Genomic DNA, 16,615 nt, shown 5'->3' with positions numbered 1-16,615 from the left:
CAGACTCTCCACCCAACCCACCTCACAGGGTTGTTGTTGTGAGGATAAAATGGAGGAGGAGGACTATGTACTCCACCTTGGGTTCCTTAAGGAGGAAAAAAGGCGGGATAGAAATGTAACAAATAAATAAATAATAGAACAGGCCATGGGTCTGGACCACAACCCCTGCCACCTGAGTTCAGACGACACGACAAGCCGCGGTTTGAATATTCAAAATGACCGCCTGCACACGCCATGGTAGGCTGTTTGACTGACAGCTGGCTGCATTTGGGCTAGGTCTATACATGCAGTAGAATGAGATGTAAACAAAGCTGATAGAATAGATGGTACCCACTTCAGACTTGTACTTCATTTAAATGCTGCATGTGAGGAATACCAGTTTGAATGGTCACACGCACAAAAACCTCCCTACAAACAAAAAACTAGCACGTTGGGGAGAAAAGTTCCAACACAGCTGTTTGCCTGCTGTGCTAGTTTTCTATTTTCAGGAAGTTTTAAATACAGGAAAAGATCTACTACCTCATTCTTCTGTAATTTTAGGCCAGGCCGTTCCCACAAAAGGTATTAAAAAGAAGTGTTTAAAGAGAGATGTAGCCAGTTATCTCCTCTTGTACCACACTTTTCTAGATAGAAAGCCCCTTGAGCAAGGACCTGCCCTCTTACTCTTTATAAAGCACTATGTGCATGGACAGTGTATTAAAGATTAGACAATGTCAGTCTCCCTAAATCTTTTTTTTTTTAAATTACCAGCAGTCCAGGCCACATTTCTGGGTGTGGCAACCTACAGGGAAGAGCATGATGATAGGTTGGGGGGCGGGGAGGGGTGTCAAGCAGACCAATTCTAGATATACAGAGGTTATGAGAAAACCAAGAATGGTATTCATGGTTAGCTTTCAGAACTGTTAGATAGCTCCAATGAAGGGCTTACAGTCATGTTTTCAGAGCTCCATGTGAATTAACCTGGAAAACTGAAAAGCAGATGCAGCCTCCAGGATGTTGCTAGGAGTGAACCCCAGCCCCCTCTCCAGTTCCAAACTGGAGAGTGATGCAGATATTGCCCTTGACCTTGTACAAAGATTGCAGGTCAAGGTCAGGGACAAGGGGTGGGAGCAGTGCCCTGGAAATCACAACTTTTGGTTTGGCTACCAAGGCCAGCCAAAAATTGTGGCGCCCTGGGCCATAATCATTCCTCTCCCTCCAGGGTAGACTCCATTCTTACAGGGATGTGAAGTAAAGTATTCAGAATTAAGTGCACCTAGGCACAGCAAGTTCATGTGACAGTAACAGTCTTGTGCATTAAGTAATTGAAAAGTACCACCTCTTGGTCCCATACTGAGTTACTGACCTTAATTAGAATTTCCACTTTCCCCTTAATCATGCATTGTACATGAAGAAATTAAAAGTAAAGTGACGTACTATGCAACTATGCAGATTCTTTGAAACATTTATATCTCCATGAATTGATATGGCCATTTCTAGCATTCATAAATTTTCACAAGTATTTTTGTAAATTTTGCAAAGACACACATAGGACACACTTACGATTTAGACTGGGGGCCATTAGAAGTTTTTGATGAAGGATTGTATCTTTCTGAGGGGGTGGGGAGAGAAAATAACTTAAAATTAAATTATAAAAACATATACACTATCCAAGGTGACACATTTGGAAGCAAGGATGGCTCACATGGAGACTGCAATACGGGGCTAATCCATCACATTAGCTCAGACACGACTAAAGTAGATACTGTATAACATAGTCCTGTTGATGTACATGAACCCTGATTTTTTAACCTGATTAAAAGAGCCAGAGCTGAAAGACTAATATCAAAATCAACTATAGAATTCAGAGACTGGGAAGGGATGCAGTAGCCTGTCTTTTTTAGTTTTCAACTGTAAATGAATTCTTCCCTTAATCCTATCAGGACAGTTGGCTGCCTCCAAAGTCAGAAGCGACCAACTATCCTATGCAGGGTGGGTGGAGCACAAAGGGGATATTCCCTTTTGCACTCCCCCCACTCTGCTTTTGTGGCTAGATGGCCAGTTTTGGCTGTCTAGCTAGGGCATGTTGGAGTGGGAGGCGGGGAGCCTGCATGGTGCAGAGGAAGCCATGTAAACGGCTTCCGCAATCTCCTCCCCTCCCCACCTCCAGGAACATCCCCTGTTCGCCTACCCCACGCTCCGTTTCCGAGCGTGGATACTGGCAAGAACCGCACTGCCTATGAGGCAGTAGGGGAGGGGAGCATGGTTTCTGGGAACTGAGTTCAGTTCCCAGAACCCCAAAAATCCTATGGCCCTCTAGACAGTGTCTAGTGGCCATAGGATTGCTCTCTTAATGTATGTTAAAACACTGTTCCAGACAAAAATGTGCTATTTTTATCTTATGCAACTACTTAATGCATTTAGCTGGTAATGCTGTTGTTTTAACAGCAGCTTCATTATGAGCTCGGCCCTACACTGGCTGAGCAATACTTTTCCTTCCCAAAGACAAAAGAAATATGGAGCATTTCAGAATATCTCATCCTAGAATGTTGCTCAAAATTAAAACATCAAATGCTTTTGACATTAAAAATCAGACTTCGCTATTAAAGTATATTGCTTTGAGCTTCATTTCTATCTCAACAGGAGAATATTTACACTTATGTATATCACTGAAAGATGCACAGGGTGGACTGCCTCATTCATGAACATTTACTGGGGGGGGGGCAGAGACGTTGTCATCTTCTACACGTGACCCTCCCATGTTTTCTTACCGCTTCTTCCATCTTGTTCCTTAACACAGAAAACCCGTTAAGGGGAAAAAGATGGAACAGCTGCACAATGCCTTTTCATTGCTAGTGCCAGGGGCCCTCCATCTGGAAGCACCCACAGTCTAAGAATAACCACTTCTGCTTTGACTACTTAATCAGATTAGTTAATGAAGTTAAAGAAGATATGGTCTGATGTTGCAAAAAGCCAATTTTTAAAGAACGGCTTTTGTTTAAAGACTGGAAAGCATTCCGTGGGCAGAGAAGTTGGCAGTCTCACACAAATTTCTGACACAAGCAGTATCTGCTTTGAATTATGCCCCAATAAGGAAAACACAAGCAGGCTAGAAGTGAAGTTGATCTGTTACTTATCTTTCTTACCTACAGAGATTACAGGATGCATTAACCAATTTGATTTCCATAATTCTCACAAAGAGCTGTCACATTCAGAATTTATTACAAGAATCTCTCAATAAATGCTAAATAGCCAATAGAAATTTCTAAGGGGAACAGTCATACACAATGCAGTTCACTAAATGTTTTCAAATAATATGTTAGTAATAAGTGCAAGAAAAAGGTTATAAATAGATAAAATAAGAATAAGTGTACAATCTGATTTATGTCTTTAATTTCCCAAGCAGACAAACAAATCACTACTAAGCATTTACTTGGGGAAAGCACAACATTCCAAAGGGTATTTGAATGTTAAAAAGCAGATAAATAATTCAATACATAAAGAAATTAAACACACACTTACTTTGTTCACCAGTGCCAAAATTAGACTGCTGAGTTTCCTGTAAGAATATAAGAAGTTACTTATCTGTTTAACAGAGAGTACTGAAAAAGGAAAAGCTTTAGATATGCTTTTCTTTGATCATTTAATTTTTAGGAAAGTTCACACCTAGAAATAATGACTCCCTTTAAATTTTAAAGTGTCATGCAATCCTATCCGAACCTTCCCCAAACTTCACAACCAAGAAGATCCTGAAAACCTACCTTTGGTTTCCAATGATTAAGGTGTTGTTTACTTGGCAGATTCTCTTACCCAAATAATTTTAACAAACTCACATGGTGGAATCCCTGAACATGTATTTTAGTGCAATGATAAGATGTGTGAATAAAATTAAGTTCAATCCAGATAAAAGTAGTTATAGTGGGTGGTTACAAAGAGAAAGGGAGAGGCCTCTTGTAGATGGGATTGCACTCTCTAAAACATTAGGTTGGCAGGCTGGGATTGCTTCTGGATCCAGTTTTACTTCTAGATTCTTGGATGACATTTGGGGCCCAGGGTGCCTTTGGGCAGTTTCCACTGGTACACCAGCCAGATCTGCTACTGGAAGACAGAGACGTCTTATCCATGTCTTAGTGACCTCAAAATTAGATTATTATAAGAAACTCTACATAGGGATACCCATGAAGTTCGTTCAGAAATTACAACTGCTGCAGAACACAGCCTTCGGTTTGATGTTACAACACCCTTCCCTCAAAGTTACAACTACTGCAGTACTTTGCCATGGTGAACACACCATAAAAGAGTTAACACCACTAGTTAAATCAGTGTTATAACTTCTATCAGAAAGTGCACACACACACAACTTCTGCTCTTGTCTGTCTACTGTCTAGACAGTGCTGTCTATTGTCTAGACATAAAAGTCTTGCCCAAATGCTTTATGGGAAATTTTATACCAAACTTTTTGCTTCAAGAAACAGTAATTGAAAGGAGTTTCATATAGAAGACCTGGGAATTGTTACAAGGTAGTCAGAATTAAAACATTTTCCTTAACAGTAAATGAGAATTTTGGTTGTTGTAACTGAGTGAGTACCTGTCAACTTTGTACTAATGCTAAATTTTACCAGGTGTATTGTTGGCAGGATTATTTTTAGATTAGGCAATATTTAGATCAGAGGAAACATTCATAAATAAGAACTCAAAGGGGATAATGTTGGGATTTACAGAAAATTACTTAGGGTTCTATCCTATGAACCCTGGAGAGTGTCCCAGGGAGCATAGGATTTTTCAGATCCCCACCCCAAGCCATAGACACTACTATGACTTTGGAAGGGGGACTTAAAGATCCAATCCCTCTCCCCGCCCCCTCGCAGCATCAGCGGAAAGAACCTGCTTTCCAAAGTCACAAAAGATTACCTCAAAGAGGTCAAAAAGAGGGGCTTTCTTGTGAGCAGGCTGGAGAGGGGAAGGGAGAGGAGAGGCTGGGATATGTGAAATCCTATGGGCTCTCCAGCCCTGCCCCCAGCAGAATGAATCCGCTAGATGGGCACAGAGGCCTGTCAAGAAGGAAATGTAAACAAAGGAGGACAGAGAGGCGAAAATTGCCTCTGTTGGTCCTCCTGCTCTGCTGGCAGCAGCCTGGCAGGGCATAGGATACTCAGAAACCTCCAAGATTGGAGGCTTCCTTCTAACAGGTGGCAACCTGAGAGGGTTGTGCCTTTAAACTCTAAACTCATCGCAAAGCAGCAAACCATGTGCACCAATCCACAACTAGGCTAGTGTTGCAGTCTAGTCCAGAAAACATACTAGCCTTAACAAAGTTGTAGTAGCCTTGTGTGTTCTAACACACAACTATGTTAACCATTTATAGTAAATCAATGGCATGGAAGATAAAAGCATTAGAAAAGCACCATCTCTTCCCAATTACAAAAGTTTCTGTGCTCTGAGGAAATTCTTACTTGCCATAATCATGTGGCTATTTATAAGCCTGAACTAGGCAACTGATATACATACTGTATGCTCATGCTTGATTATATGGCACCTATAAAAATATAGGCTTGATTATATGGAACCTATAAAAACACTATGAAGGACGTGATATAGGTTGACCAAACTGAGCTACTGCCATTGGTAGCCACATAAGATGATTTTGGCAAATTCACTGCTGCTGGTACTTCATATAGCTACTTTAAAACTTGAAGTTAGGTAACTGAGCCCCATGAAAGGTATTGTTAATGAAATAACATATATAACAGATTTACATAATCCATAAATCTTTGCCTAAGGCTGAAGGCAGCCAGAAACAGAAGTGTCAAGAAATGCAACTGTATCATGTTTGTTCTCTAGGGATCAGTTAAAACATGATATTGAAGGAATATACCAAAGTTAACATGCTACATTTGCTTGATGAGTTGTCAGAAAGACTTTATGAAGTTGAGCAAAGGAAATTACAAGTTTTTTTTCCAGAAGAGGATGCCTCTTAAGTGGGGAGGAATACACTACAATAAAAAAAACCCATTTGAATAGAATAAATATGACAAATGTTCTAAAATGTTTAAATGTTCAAAGTTTAAAAAATAATTGATACACTATAGCATGGGTGGGCAACTTCCCTCAGGTCAAGGGCCACATAGGATGTGGGTTGGGTGCCCATAGCCCACACACACATACACACACCCCAAATACTATTGCAGATTGCTGGAGTGGAGAAGGCTTCAACTGCCTCCCTTGCATCCCAGCAATATTGAGCAGCATTGCTCAGATGAGGTGAAAGACTCCCCCCATCGTAGCGATGCTGCTGAAGAGCGCTGTGGTGGGGAGGAGGCTTTAACTTCGCCTACTGCAGTGATTCTCCAGGGAAAAGGAGTGCACGGAGATGATGATCCGGAGTGCACGGACACCCTCTTTTCCTGCAGCACTGTGCTGACGCCAGCCAACCAAACAGCTGTTTGATGGGCTGGCAGAAGAACAATTCTCCAGGGAAAAACAGCACACGGGGATGACTCCTTGCATGCCTTCTTTCCCTGCAGCATCAGACTCCTGCCAGCCTGCCAAACAGCAACTGGACTGGTAGCAGCAGGGCACAACACAAATGACCATGGAGGGCTGCATGCTGTCCACAGGGTGCCTGTTGCTCACCCCTGCACTACAGATGTGCTATAAAACACTCAGGAACCTTTAGAAGCCCTGCCTGACACTAGCATCCTTTGGACAATTATAAGTCTCTGCCTGTTACTGGCCTACAATACAAACAGGGATCGCTAATAGGGTAGGGGTGGGCAGTGTGTGGCCCTCCTGGTGTTGCTGGGATGCAACTCCCATAATCCCTCACCATTGGCTATGCCAATGAGGCCTGGTGAGAGTTGCAGTCCAACAACATGTGGAGGGCCACATAAGTTGCCCACCATTGTGATAGGCTATTGTTAAGAGACAAAGGTTACCACAGGGGGAAAAAACCCTCAGCCACCTGCTCACTACAAATTGCTGTTTATAAGTCTCACAAATCAACACTGGATAACTTCTGTTGGATAGGCTGCAAAAGATTTTAAGATATCTAAAAGGATACAAATTATTATATATGGAAACAGGATGGTTGAAGATTCCTAATAGGAAAAGAATTTGAATGATTCATAAGACCTAATGTTCTGAATGCATGAAACAAAACAAAATAAAGGCAACATTTGGAAATCCAAGCAACTGAAAGTGCTAAAAAGCACACAAGTGATGTATTACTACACTCTACAATGTATGCAAAAATCATGCATACATTTTATTACGAAGTATAATCATATGTATCACACATGAGATCCAAACATATAATGATTACAATGCTTGAAAGCTAGTGGACATTATACCCCCACAAGCGATCCAGCAACACTAAAGGGCTAGTAGACAATATGCCCCAATAAGGGATCCAAAAACTGAATGCATGACATGTATGGAAATTTGGTCGAGATTAGACTTCAGATAAAAGAACCAAACAAGTTCAATAGAAAAGACAAGAAGAATTAAGGGGGGGGGGGGCAGAACAGAAGTTTCAAGAGCACAAAATAAGATGATGCCTATACAAATGGAGAGTGCACAATACTGAACTAAAGAATTACAATCACATTATGAAAATCGTGAACCATAAACAGAGCTTTTCTAATTGTAGAGTCATTAATCTTCTGACTACAGTCATGATAATGTTTGCGCTGTTCACTGACCTTTGTTGGGAATGGAAACTTCGAAGGTTCAGTTTTGCAAGGTGTGTGAATAGCAGTCAACGGAGGTGGCCAAATATGGGTCATCTCCTGTTGTGGATACAGACCAAAGATATGCAACACCATTATACTTCTATTTTAATGCAAAGCAGAAAGCAAAGCTTATTTAAATTTAAATATTGAAAATATTTGCATTACTACAAAGCTGTCAGTGACTGCTCAACAGCACGATAGTTCAGAGAATTAAAAAATAACTGATAGTCCTGTGAACCTGGGAAAGCTGAACAAATATAAAACCATATATTTAGGTCTCCATCCAACATTACGTGAGTGGACGTCCACTCATGCAACATGACTTCCCCTTCTTGTCCTGACCCCTGCAGTCCCTGTGTGCCCCTCAAATTCGCTCCAGATGGCACCCCAACCCCGAGAGCAGATTTGGCATGAAGGGGGTTGCAGAGGGGAATCCATTCTTCCAGCGGTATAGATTCTGCTGGCAGACAGACATCATTAGACACAACCCGTGAGACTTAAATGAACCCGCTATATGGACTAACCAAAAAAAATTAGCCTTTAAAGAGTAGGCAACAGAAGTGCGGGATGGGGAAGACATTTATAAGTTTTTAATTTTTTCTTAATTGTAATTCTGAAAAACTCACTGGGTTGGCTCCATACTACCCATGAAATCTATTTCCCTCTGTCATCTGAGTCAGGTAAGGCTGTGCAGGTGCTGAACCTATGTCTGAATTCAGTAACTAGCTAGATGAGGGCCAATAAATTGATGGTGAATCCTGACAAGTTGGGGGCTTGAGTGGTTTTCATGTCTCGGAAATGGTGTACAGCATGTTCTAGATGGGGCTGCACTCCACCTGAAAAAGCAGGTATATAACTTGGGATACTCGATTCATCATTGTCACTGAAGGCCCAGGTGGCATGGAGTGTCTTTTACCAGGTTTGGCTGGTTTTCCAGCTACAAATGTTTCTGGCGAGGCCACAAGGATCCATGCTCTAACTCCTGACTGGACTAAGCTAATGTATACATGGGGCAGCCCTTGGAGATGACCTGGGAGCTTCAATCAGTGCAGAATACAGCTATCAGAATTCTAACTGGTGTTTCCAGGTAGAATCATAATACACCTATATTGAAGGAGCTACAATGGCTGCCTATTTGCTTCCAATCCCAATTCAAGGTACTGGTGGGGGGACCCAAGTATCTGAATGAACGCTTCTCCATATATCAATCTGCTTATTCTTCAGATCTTAATTTGAAACTCTTCTCAATGTTACCTCATTAGGGGAAATACATTATATAACAAGCAAGAGAGCTTTTCCTGTTGTAGTGCCTTGATTGTTGAATATCCTCCCATATTGCTGTGATTGGTGCCAACATTACAATCTTTTCAGCACTAGGTCAAAACTAATGCCAGAAACTATTTGCACAGCCATTTTAAGTTTGTTATGATTAGCCTGCTCTGTTATTGTAACTGCCTCTGAATTGTTTTACTGGAGGTTTTGTTTTATTTGTCTTTGTATTTTTTAATTTGACGTAATTCACTTTAGTCATAACCATTAAACACTGCTCTCATATCCATAAGAATAAAACGTGGTTTAAAAATATTTTAAATAATAAATTAGAACTTCACTCACAGGACGCCTCCACGAAGGGGGGCACGGGGGAGGTGATTTTTTTTCTGATTCCCCTTTCTCCTGAGGACCCTCAAAAAGCCCCTGCAGAGGGTCAGGAGACCCTCCAGAACAACATGGGATGTGGTGCTGGGGACTACAGGGGGAAGTGGGTACTGGCAACAATTGCCCCCAGCTTCCTAGCAGGAAGCCTCTATTGGCTCTTGGTCCCTTTTCCACAAATGAAGGCCAAGTCTGGATCCAACCTAATAAAATGAAGTTATTAGAAAGTAATAGATACTTCAGTGCAGACTTAGTCATGTTTAGAGCAGACCCACTTAAATAAAATTAGTCTTGACTTACTTGTCCCTTTGAGTTCAATGGGTCTGCTCTAAGCATGACAAAGACTGGATCCAACCTATTATTTGTATGTAAATCGCTACCAAAATTATTTACATGCCTAAATAAAATCCAAATTCTTTAATCCATTGGAAAACAAATTCTTTAATCTATGGCTTTCACTGCTAACTAATTTAATATATGGATATACTTTTCCTACGAGTATTCACATGGGGATAGATCCAGAAAGATTCCTCGACCTGCGGAAGGAATGGCTGGTGGAATGGGACTTCCACATCCTCTCCTCCCTGCTATGCGCTCTCCAAATCTCCTCTGGAGGGTTGGGGAGCCCTCTGGAGATTTAGAAGGCATGCGGGGGGCTACAGGAGGGAGGACAGGTCACAGAAGTCCCACTCTGCCAGTGGTAACCTTCCATGGATAGAGGAATGATTCTGGAGCCAACCCATTAAATTATAAGTAATGTATAAAGGTAATTTATTCTGAATAAATTAAGAAAAGTTATCTACACACTTAAGCAAGAAAATCCTAAAAGCCAGAATACAAGTACAACTTACTTTTAGAATTTCATCCACGCTGCTCACATCGCCAGATGCTGATGCCTATAAATCAATGTTCAGAATTTAACTGGCTTATTTATATTTCAATATTCTAACACTTCTAGAAAATCAGTGATTCTAACGTCACCTTAGAGGTGGTTCAAATTCAGGGGTTTCCATCCAAAAGTTGTATCCAAAAGGAACAGATACATTAAGGTACAAGAATCAGACAGACGTAGATGTGTTAAAACAACCTTAGAGCTGCAGCTTTCATACTGAGAATGAAAATCTACTCTATGACCACCCCCTTTTAATAAACTGTTAACATGCTTACCTTTTTAATCTCTCATTCAATGCCCTTTAAATATATGCGACTTGAACTATTATCTAATTTTTAAATCCTGGAGACAAAACAGTAATCTAAGCAATATAATTTTAATGACCTTGTTTCATAGACTGGAGTACTAAAAGTATTTTTGTGGAACCCAGTTTTCATGTCCATTTTTCCTCTCCCCTCAGAACCAAGAGCAGAAAATCCTGGATCGATGAAGAATTAGTTCTTTAATTAAAACTGCAAATTCATTTAATTAAACAAATATGCAAATGTGTTTCATATTTGAAATCAAATATCATTATTCTCACTTAATCTTATCCCACAGTACACAAACTGGAAAGTAGTGACACCAGTTTTTGTGGCATAGATGTCCCTAGATTATCACACAAACAGGGGGATGCAACAGACACAAGTTACAGTTTTGAATTCATCTTTAATATATGGTACAAGTTTTCACTTTTTCTTTTTTAAACACAGAGGGTTGGATCCAGACCTTGCTTCCATCAGCAGAAGCATCCACTCAGAATGCTCCTGCCAGCAGAAATTCCCCCCTCCCCCTTGCAGTTCCTAGCACCACCATCTGTTGTTGAGGGTCTCCCAACCCTCTGGAACAGATTTTCAGTGGGCATGGATGACTGCAAGGGGAAAATCAATGAAAATTGCCCCCTCCCCCATTCTGCCAGTGGGATTCCTTCACTGGATCAAAAGCCTTCTGCAGATGGAAAGAGACCATCCATGCACAGGAGGAAAAATCTAGATCAAGGATGGGAAATTTCTTTCAGCCAAAGGGCTAAATTCAATTTCAAAGAAGCTGGGGGGGGGGCATTCCAGTGGTGGGTGGGGCCAACGGCAAAATGAGCGGGGCAAAAATATAAAAAATGCCTGCATACTGTAGCTTAAAGCTCTTACAGCCAGTAACTAAGCTTTAAGAGAGGCATTTTTCCCTTCTAGAATGAAAAAAACCACACAAAAGCCAGGAAACTACCAAATGAGTGGTGTTTGGGGAGAAGGGAGTGGGGTCAAGCAGGAAACCCCCAGATGGCTGGATTTGGCTCCCAGGCTTGAGGTTCTCTACCCCTGGTCCAGATGCAATCTGCTTCTTATGCTCGAATTTAAATTTAAATGGAAGTAGTTTTCTAGTAAGTCTCCTTCATCCACTGAACAACCCGATTTTATTTTCAGGGAACAATGAGCACATAATCACCCTTTTCATTCTGTAAGTATTTAAAAAAAAACAACACAGACACACAACTTACATCAAGCGGCTGAGAAGGAATTTTCAGCTTTGTTAGATGTGCTTTGCTACTAGGCTTCAGCTCATTCATATTGTTGCTGTGAGTCTGGCTATTGTAGTGTTCAGAAGATAGCTTTGGTTCCATGGACTCCTGACCATCCATAGGCCTTACATAGGCAGTAGGCTTCTGCAACATTGTATTAGACTTTGACATCAGTGACGGAGGGAAAGACTGGCTACCACTAGAAAATGAAGTTACACGGGAAGGAGAGTCCCAGGTGGCATCAGGGTCTCGTGGAGATTTGGAGCGCTGATGTTCCTTGCTGTGATGATCATTTCCATGAGATCTGGAATGGCTGGGGTTCAGAGAAGAAACAGCAGATGGTTTTCCGGGGCTGGAAGAACGGGACTTTGAGTGTTCTGATCCATGCTGTGTTTTTTTGCGGCTACTGTTGCTCCCACTACTGCCATATGAGTCACGATCATGCCTCTGCCCACTATTGCTAGTGTTATTGCCACTATTGCGCTGGCCACCATGTCCACTCTGTAAACCTGAGGACCGTTTCTGTGACTGAGAAGAAGTGCTAGGCGCTGGACCTACAGGCGTCCATTTGCTGCTCTGATGAGAGCCAGTACTGTGCCTCTGATCACCAAATAAACTTTGGTTTGATTTTTCATCTGGGGTTGATGGTACTGTTGGTTTGGGAATTCCAGCAATCTTCTGGAGGGACCTGTCACCTATAAGATCCGTCATTTCATCATAATTTCCAAGCATGCTTTGGATACGGCTAGACAATTTATCTTCTTTGCTGGTCTGTATGAGAAATAAAAACATGATGCAAAAATACATTTTAAAATACACTGCATACCCACAAGTTATTAAATAATTTAACATTTAAGTCAGCTGAATGTTTTGAATAATAATACATATTTGCCAATTACCTACATATTTTCAACAACCTACTGAAATATCAGCCAGGTTATATTTTTGTCAGGTTTCCCTTTTTGCCCCTGCTGTAAACTTCATAACCCAAATCAAAACACAGACAAGAGGCTTCTATCCACAGCTCTTTAATCCTTTTACTTCAATGGGTCATACAGATGCAAACTGTCAGTAACTCACACTCTACAAAGAAAATGCCTTCAGCGAGTTCAAAGGGAAGCTACGAGAGTTGAAAGTTGCCCACGGTTTGAGAAAAGGCGGGCACGCTTTCCTAACCTAGAGGTCTCCCTCTATCTCCTGAGGTCTCTATGCGTGGCTGTTCCCACCAGGCCAATCGGGCAGATCGCCTAAGCTCTACCCCTGCCATCTCTCTCTTGGCTCTGCATCTGTGTCTGGCGTCTAAGAATTCAGGCTCTCCAAGCCTCACCAATCCCTGTTCGCTATCTCTCATAGGGGTGTGTGAAGAGAGGTCCTCTCCGTCCAGCTAGACTATTGAAACCTGAGAAGTCTCTCTCTCCCTGTCTAGAAGAGTCTGGGAAAGTTCCTCCCCCATGTTTTGAGGCTCCTCTTCGGAATCTGAGCTACTTTGCTACTGCCTATGCTCATAGGCACCCCTGACAATTTTGTACCTAAAGGAAGGTTAATTTGGAAACCACTCAATCCACCCAAAAGAGTGATGTATAATTATTACAAGTGGTAATTAATGATAATTAAAATGCTTACAGCAGAAAACAGAGCTGTAACTTTAACTGATTAATTGGTACCAATTTTAATCATAGATGAACTGGTAGGACTGACAAAGTAAGCTCTGGAGGTAAACAGCCACAAGAAGGCCTTAGATTTCATGGTTCCCTCTACCATGCATATTACTGAAAATAATACCAATTATATCTTCTATCATATTGAAAGTATGTTTTTTGAAATAATTTTATTTCAAGTATATTCCACATTCCTAAATATCATAACAAAGGCCTAAATTCCAGCAGGCCACAGCAGAGTGAGATCTGATGAAAAGCTAGGCCTTTATTTATTTACATTTCTATACTGCCCAATAGCCAAACCTCTTTGGCTATTGGGCAGTGGCCTTTCAGCCACCCGCTGAAAGACCACCTTAATCAAACTCCTCCCTCAACTGTCACCAGCAAGCTGAAGCAGAGGGATATGAGATGGGAAGCAGGGTAATTCCACATCAGACCCGGTGAACATTCATTTGCTTTTTCCCGCTTCCCTCCCCATCCCTTTTTCATTTTGTGTCTTGTCCTTTTTGATTGTAAACCTGCAGGTTGAGACTGTCTTGTTTTTATTGATTGTATGTAAGCTGCTCCGTGAGCCTTTCTAGCTAAGGGAGGTTTGGGGTAAAAATGTGTTAAATAAAAAACAATTCCAAGACAGACGTAGGCATGCTTAAACTCAGTCATTGCATCCAATTCTGACTGTCAGCCAGAAGAAATGTTTTCCTCTCCCCTCTGGAGCCCTGCCTCTCTGGAGGGCTGAGGGATGCTTTAGAGCAGATTTAGAAAGCGCATGGGGGCTGCAGGGGTAAGGAAAACAAGGGCAAGTTGCCTCATCTGACATTGGATTTAAGCCACTGAAACAAATAGGCTTATATATGCTCAACTCTGTGATGGACTTAGGCCAAAAATATTAAAGACAGTGAGTCCTTCTAGCAATGAGTGACTACTTTTTATTAAGTTGTAAACTATCCTGTTCTTGTGAAAGTATCCTTTTCTTTCATTCCAGCTTTTCAATATAAATTTAATAGATTAGAAGTCAGATAATTAAACACCTCTTTAAAAAAAAACAGAATTTTTAAAATGTATACATCATAAACAGTGACATTTTATATAGGGCACGTATGGATGTCATTTTAAGCCATGGTGGCTTAATAAGCTACTCAAAGTAGCTTATTTTTGAAATAGTCCAGGATGCCCTGCCACACGACCAGGCTTATTAAACTAGCGTGAGTAGTTTATTAAGCTACTGTGTGTAATCTGAGCCATTCCCCCACCTGCTGTCCTGCTGCACTTTCCCCGCCTGAGCAGTACTGCTGTTTCACCCATTGACAACACTGCAGCAGCCTGTTTTAACCTTCCACAATATCCCAATCAGAGGGGAGACGTGTGGGGTGAAGTTCAGGGGCTTAATTCAGTGCTTCCAGCATCACCCCAACAAGGGGGTGGTGGTTCTAAAGCACTGGAAATTTACAGGATTGGGGCCAAACTTCATACACAGGCTCCCCTAGTCAGGAGGCACCTGACGCACTATCAAAACCCTATGTGATTACTCACAAAGGAGAGGAAATCCCATGTGCACCAAAAAGGGGGTGGCAGCTATAAAACCTTGGAGGTTTGCAGGATCAGGACCAAACTTCACACACAGCATCTCCTAGTTGGGAGGCACCCGATGCACCATCAAAACCCTGCACAATTAACCCAGAAAAGGGAAAATTCTGGGTGCACCAAAAAGGGGGTGGCACAAATGAACGCTTGGGAGTTTGCAGAATCGGGACAAACCCCTCAGTTGTGCATTTCCCCCCATAGCCATTGCTGGCATTGGCACCTTTATTGTCCAAAATCAACGACCATAAAGTGGAATTGCGCATTTCACAGACATTGCTTGCTGAGCTGCTTCTATTCACTGTAGCACTATAGCACTTTAGCACTAAAGCAAAATTGCGCAAAGCCCCCGCTCCCATTGCTGGCAAGAAGCCTATATAGTGTTAAAGTCACTAAAGCACTGTAGCGATATAGCGAAGTTGCGCACCTCCCCCCATAGCCATTTTGCTTCTTCAAGGCAAAGTGTGCATAACAGGAAACGTGGTGGGAGCTATAATTCCCTGACAGTTTGCTGGAATGGGTCAAAATTGCATAGGTGGGATGCCTTCATGGGGAGCATCCAGATGCTGTAGTGGATTGTTGTGAAACTGTGCTTCTTCATGGAAAAGTGAGCAGTTTTTTCCTTATTCCCCGTATTTTCCCTTATTTCCCATGTTGTGCAGTTTCAAAGCAGTGATCAGGGAAGCCTGTCACCGGGTAACTTCACTCTAATGGGATAGTGCAATAGTGCAAGATTGTCATTGTACGCAGGGAAAACTGTCATTTTTTAACAGTAGCACGTTATCAGAGAAAGTTGTACTTGTTGGGCTGCAGTGTCCCTGCTCTGCTTGTCAGATCTCAGACAAAGGGCTCTGCAGTCTGCCGCAGAGCTGCCGCAGTGGTTTTGGCTGCTCTTGCCAGCCAACTCTGTAGGTGATCAGAATAAGCCATGGTGAGCACCAGACAACACGATAACCCACTGTGGGTTAAATAACCCTTACCATGGGTTATCAGAGTGAGTTATTTCAGCTAAATAGGCCATTGCAGATTAAATAATTCCTGACAACACAATAACCAACGATGGGTTGAATAACCCATGGTGGCTTATTTAACCCATTGTGGGTCATCATGTTTCTGAACCCAGTCAGTGTAACAGCATTGTAAAGAAAATAATAAGACAATCATTATGTTCATCATTCCAGTAATGCACAAAATAAGGCAAATTCTTTGCAAAAACCTTAACCACATTTTATGTATATCTTTACTGAATTAAGAAGAGGCAATCTGCCCCTCTAGCAGGTCCATCAATTTGTAAGTAGGGATGTCAAAGAAATTCACAACAGATTCAAATGAGTTTGGATTTCTATGAGTTCGGATGAATTTGGATTTCTATAAATCTGACCTGCGGATTCTGCAGCTGACCATGTTTGTCGGAGCCATGAGGTTTCTGTGGACTTGTGGACCTATTTTTTTACGGGGGGGGGGGGGATTTGCACCAATTTGCATTTGCACTGATGTGCATTAACACATGTGTGCAAGTGTGCATTAGCACAAGTAGAATGAAATTCTGGTTTAAAAAACAGATTGCATCAAT

At 41.7% G+C, this 16,615-nt stretch overlaps 1 protein-coding gene across 3 annotated transcripts in view; it reads right to left on the bottom strand.

Moving 5' to 3' along the window:
• The window catches only part of AFF4 (ALF transcription elongation factor 4), an 85,197-nt gene that overhangs the window by 32,801 nt on the left and 35,781 nt on the right, over window positions 1-16,615 (bottom strand). For all 3 annotated transcript variants that reach the window (XM_084838815.1, XM_084838814.1, XM_084838813.1), the window contains 5 exons: window positions 11,786-12,577; window positions 10,214-10,258; window positions 7,680-7,766; window positions 3,502-3,538; window positions 1,543-1,591 (listed from right to left, as the gene is read on the bottom strand). In XM_084838815.1, coding sequence (XP_084694941.1) covers window positions 1,543-1,591; window positions 3,502-3,538; window positions 7,680-7,766; window positions 10,214-10,258; window positions 11,786-12,577 — 1,010 coding nt within the window. The remainder of the gene's footprint in view (window positions 1-1,542; window positions 1,592-3,501; window positions 3,539-7,679; window positions 7,767-10,213; window positions 10,259-11,785; window positions 12,578-16,615) is intronic.

This window comes from Heloderma suspectum, chromosome 2, assembly GCF_057233095.1.
Source record: "Heloderma suspectum isolate Gila_16-S chromosome 2, 16-S_ref, whole genome shotgun sequence".
NCBI lineage: Eukaryota > Metazoa > Chordata > Lepidosauria > Squamata > Helodermatidae > Heloderma > Heloderma suspectum.
The sequence above is the reverse complement of the archived record's forward strand: the minus strand, read 5'-3'. Positions and strand labels throughout refer to the sequence as shown.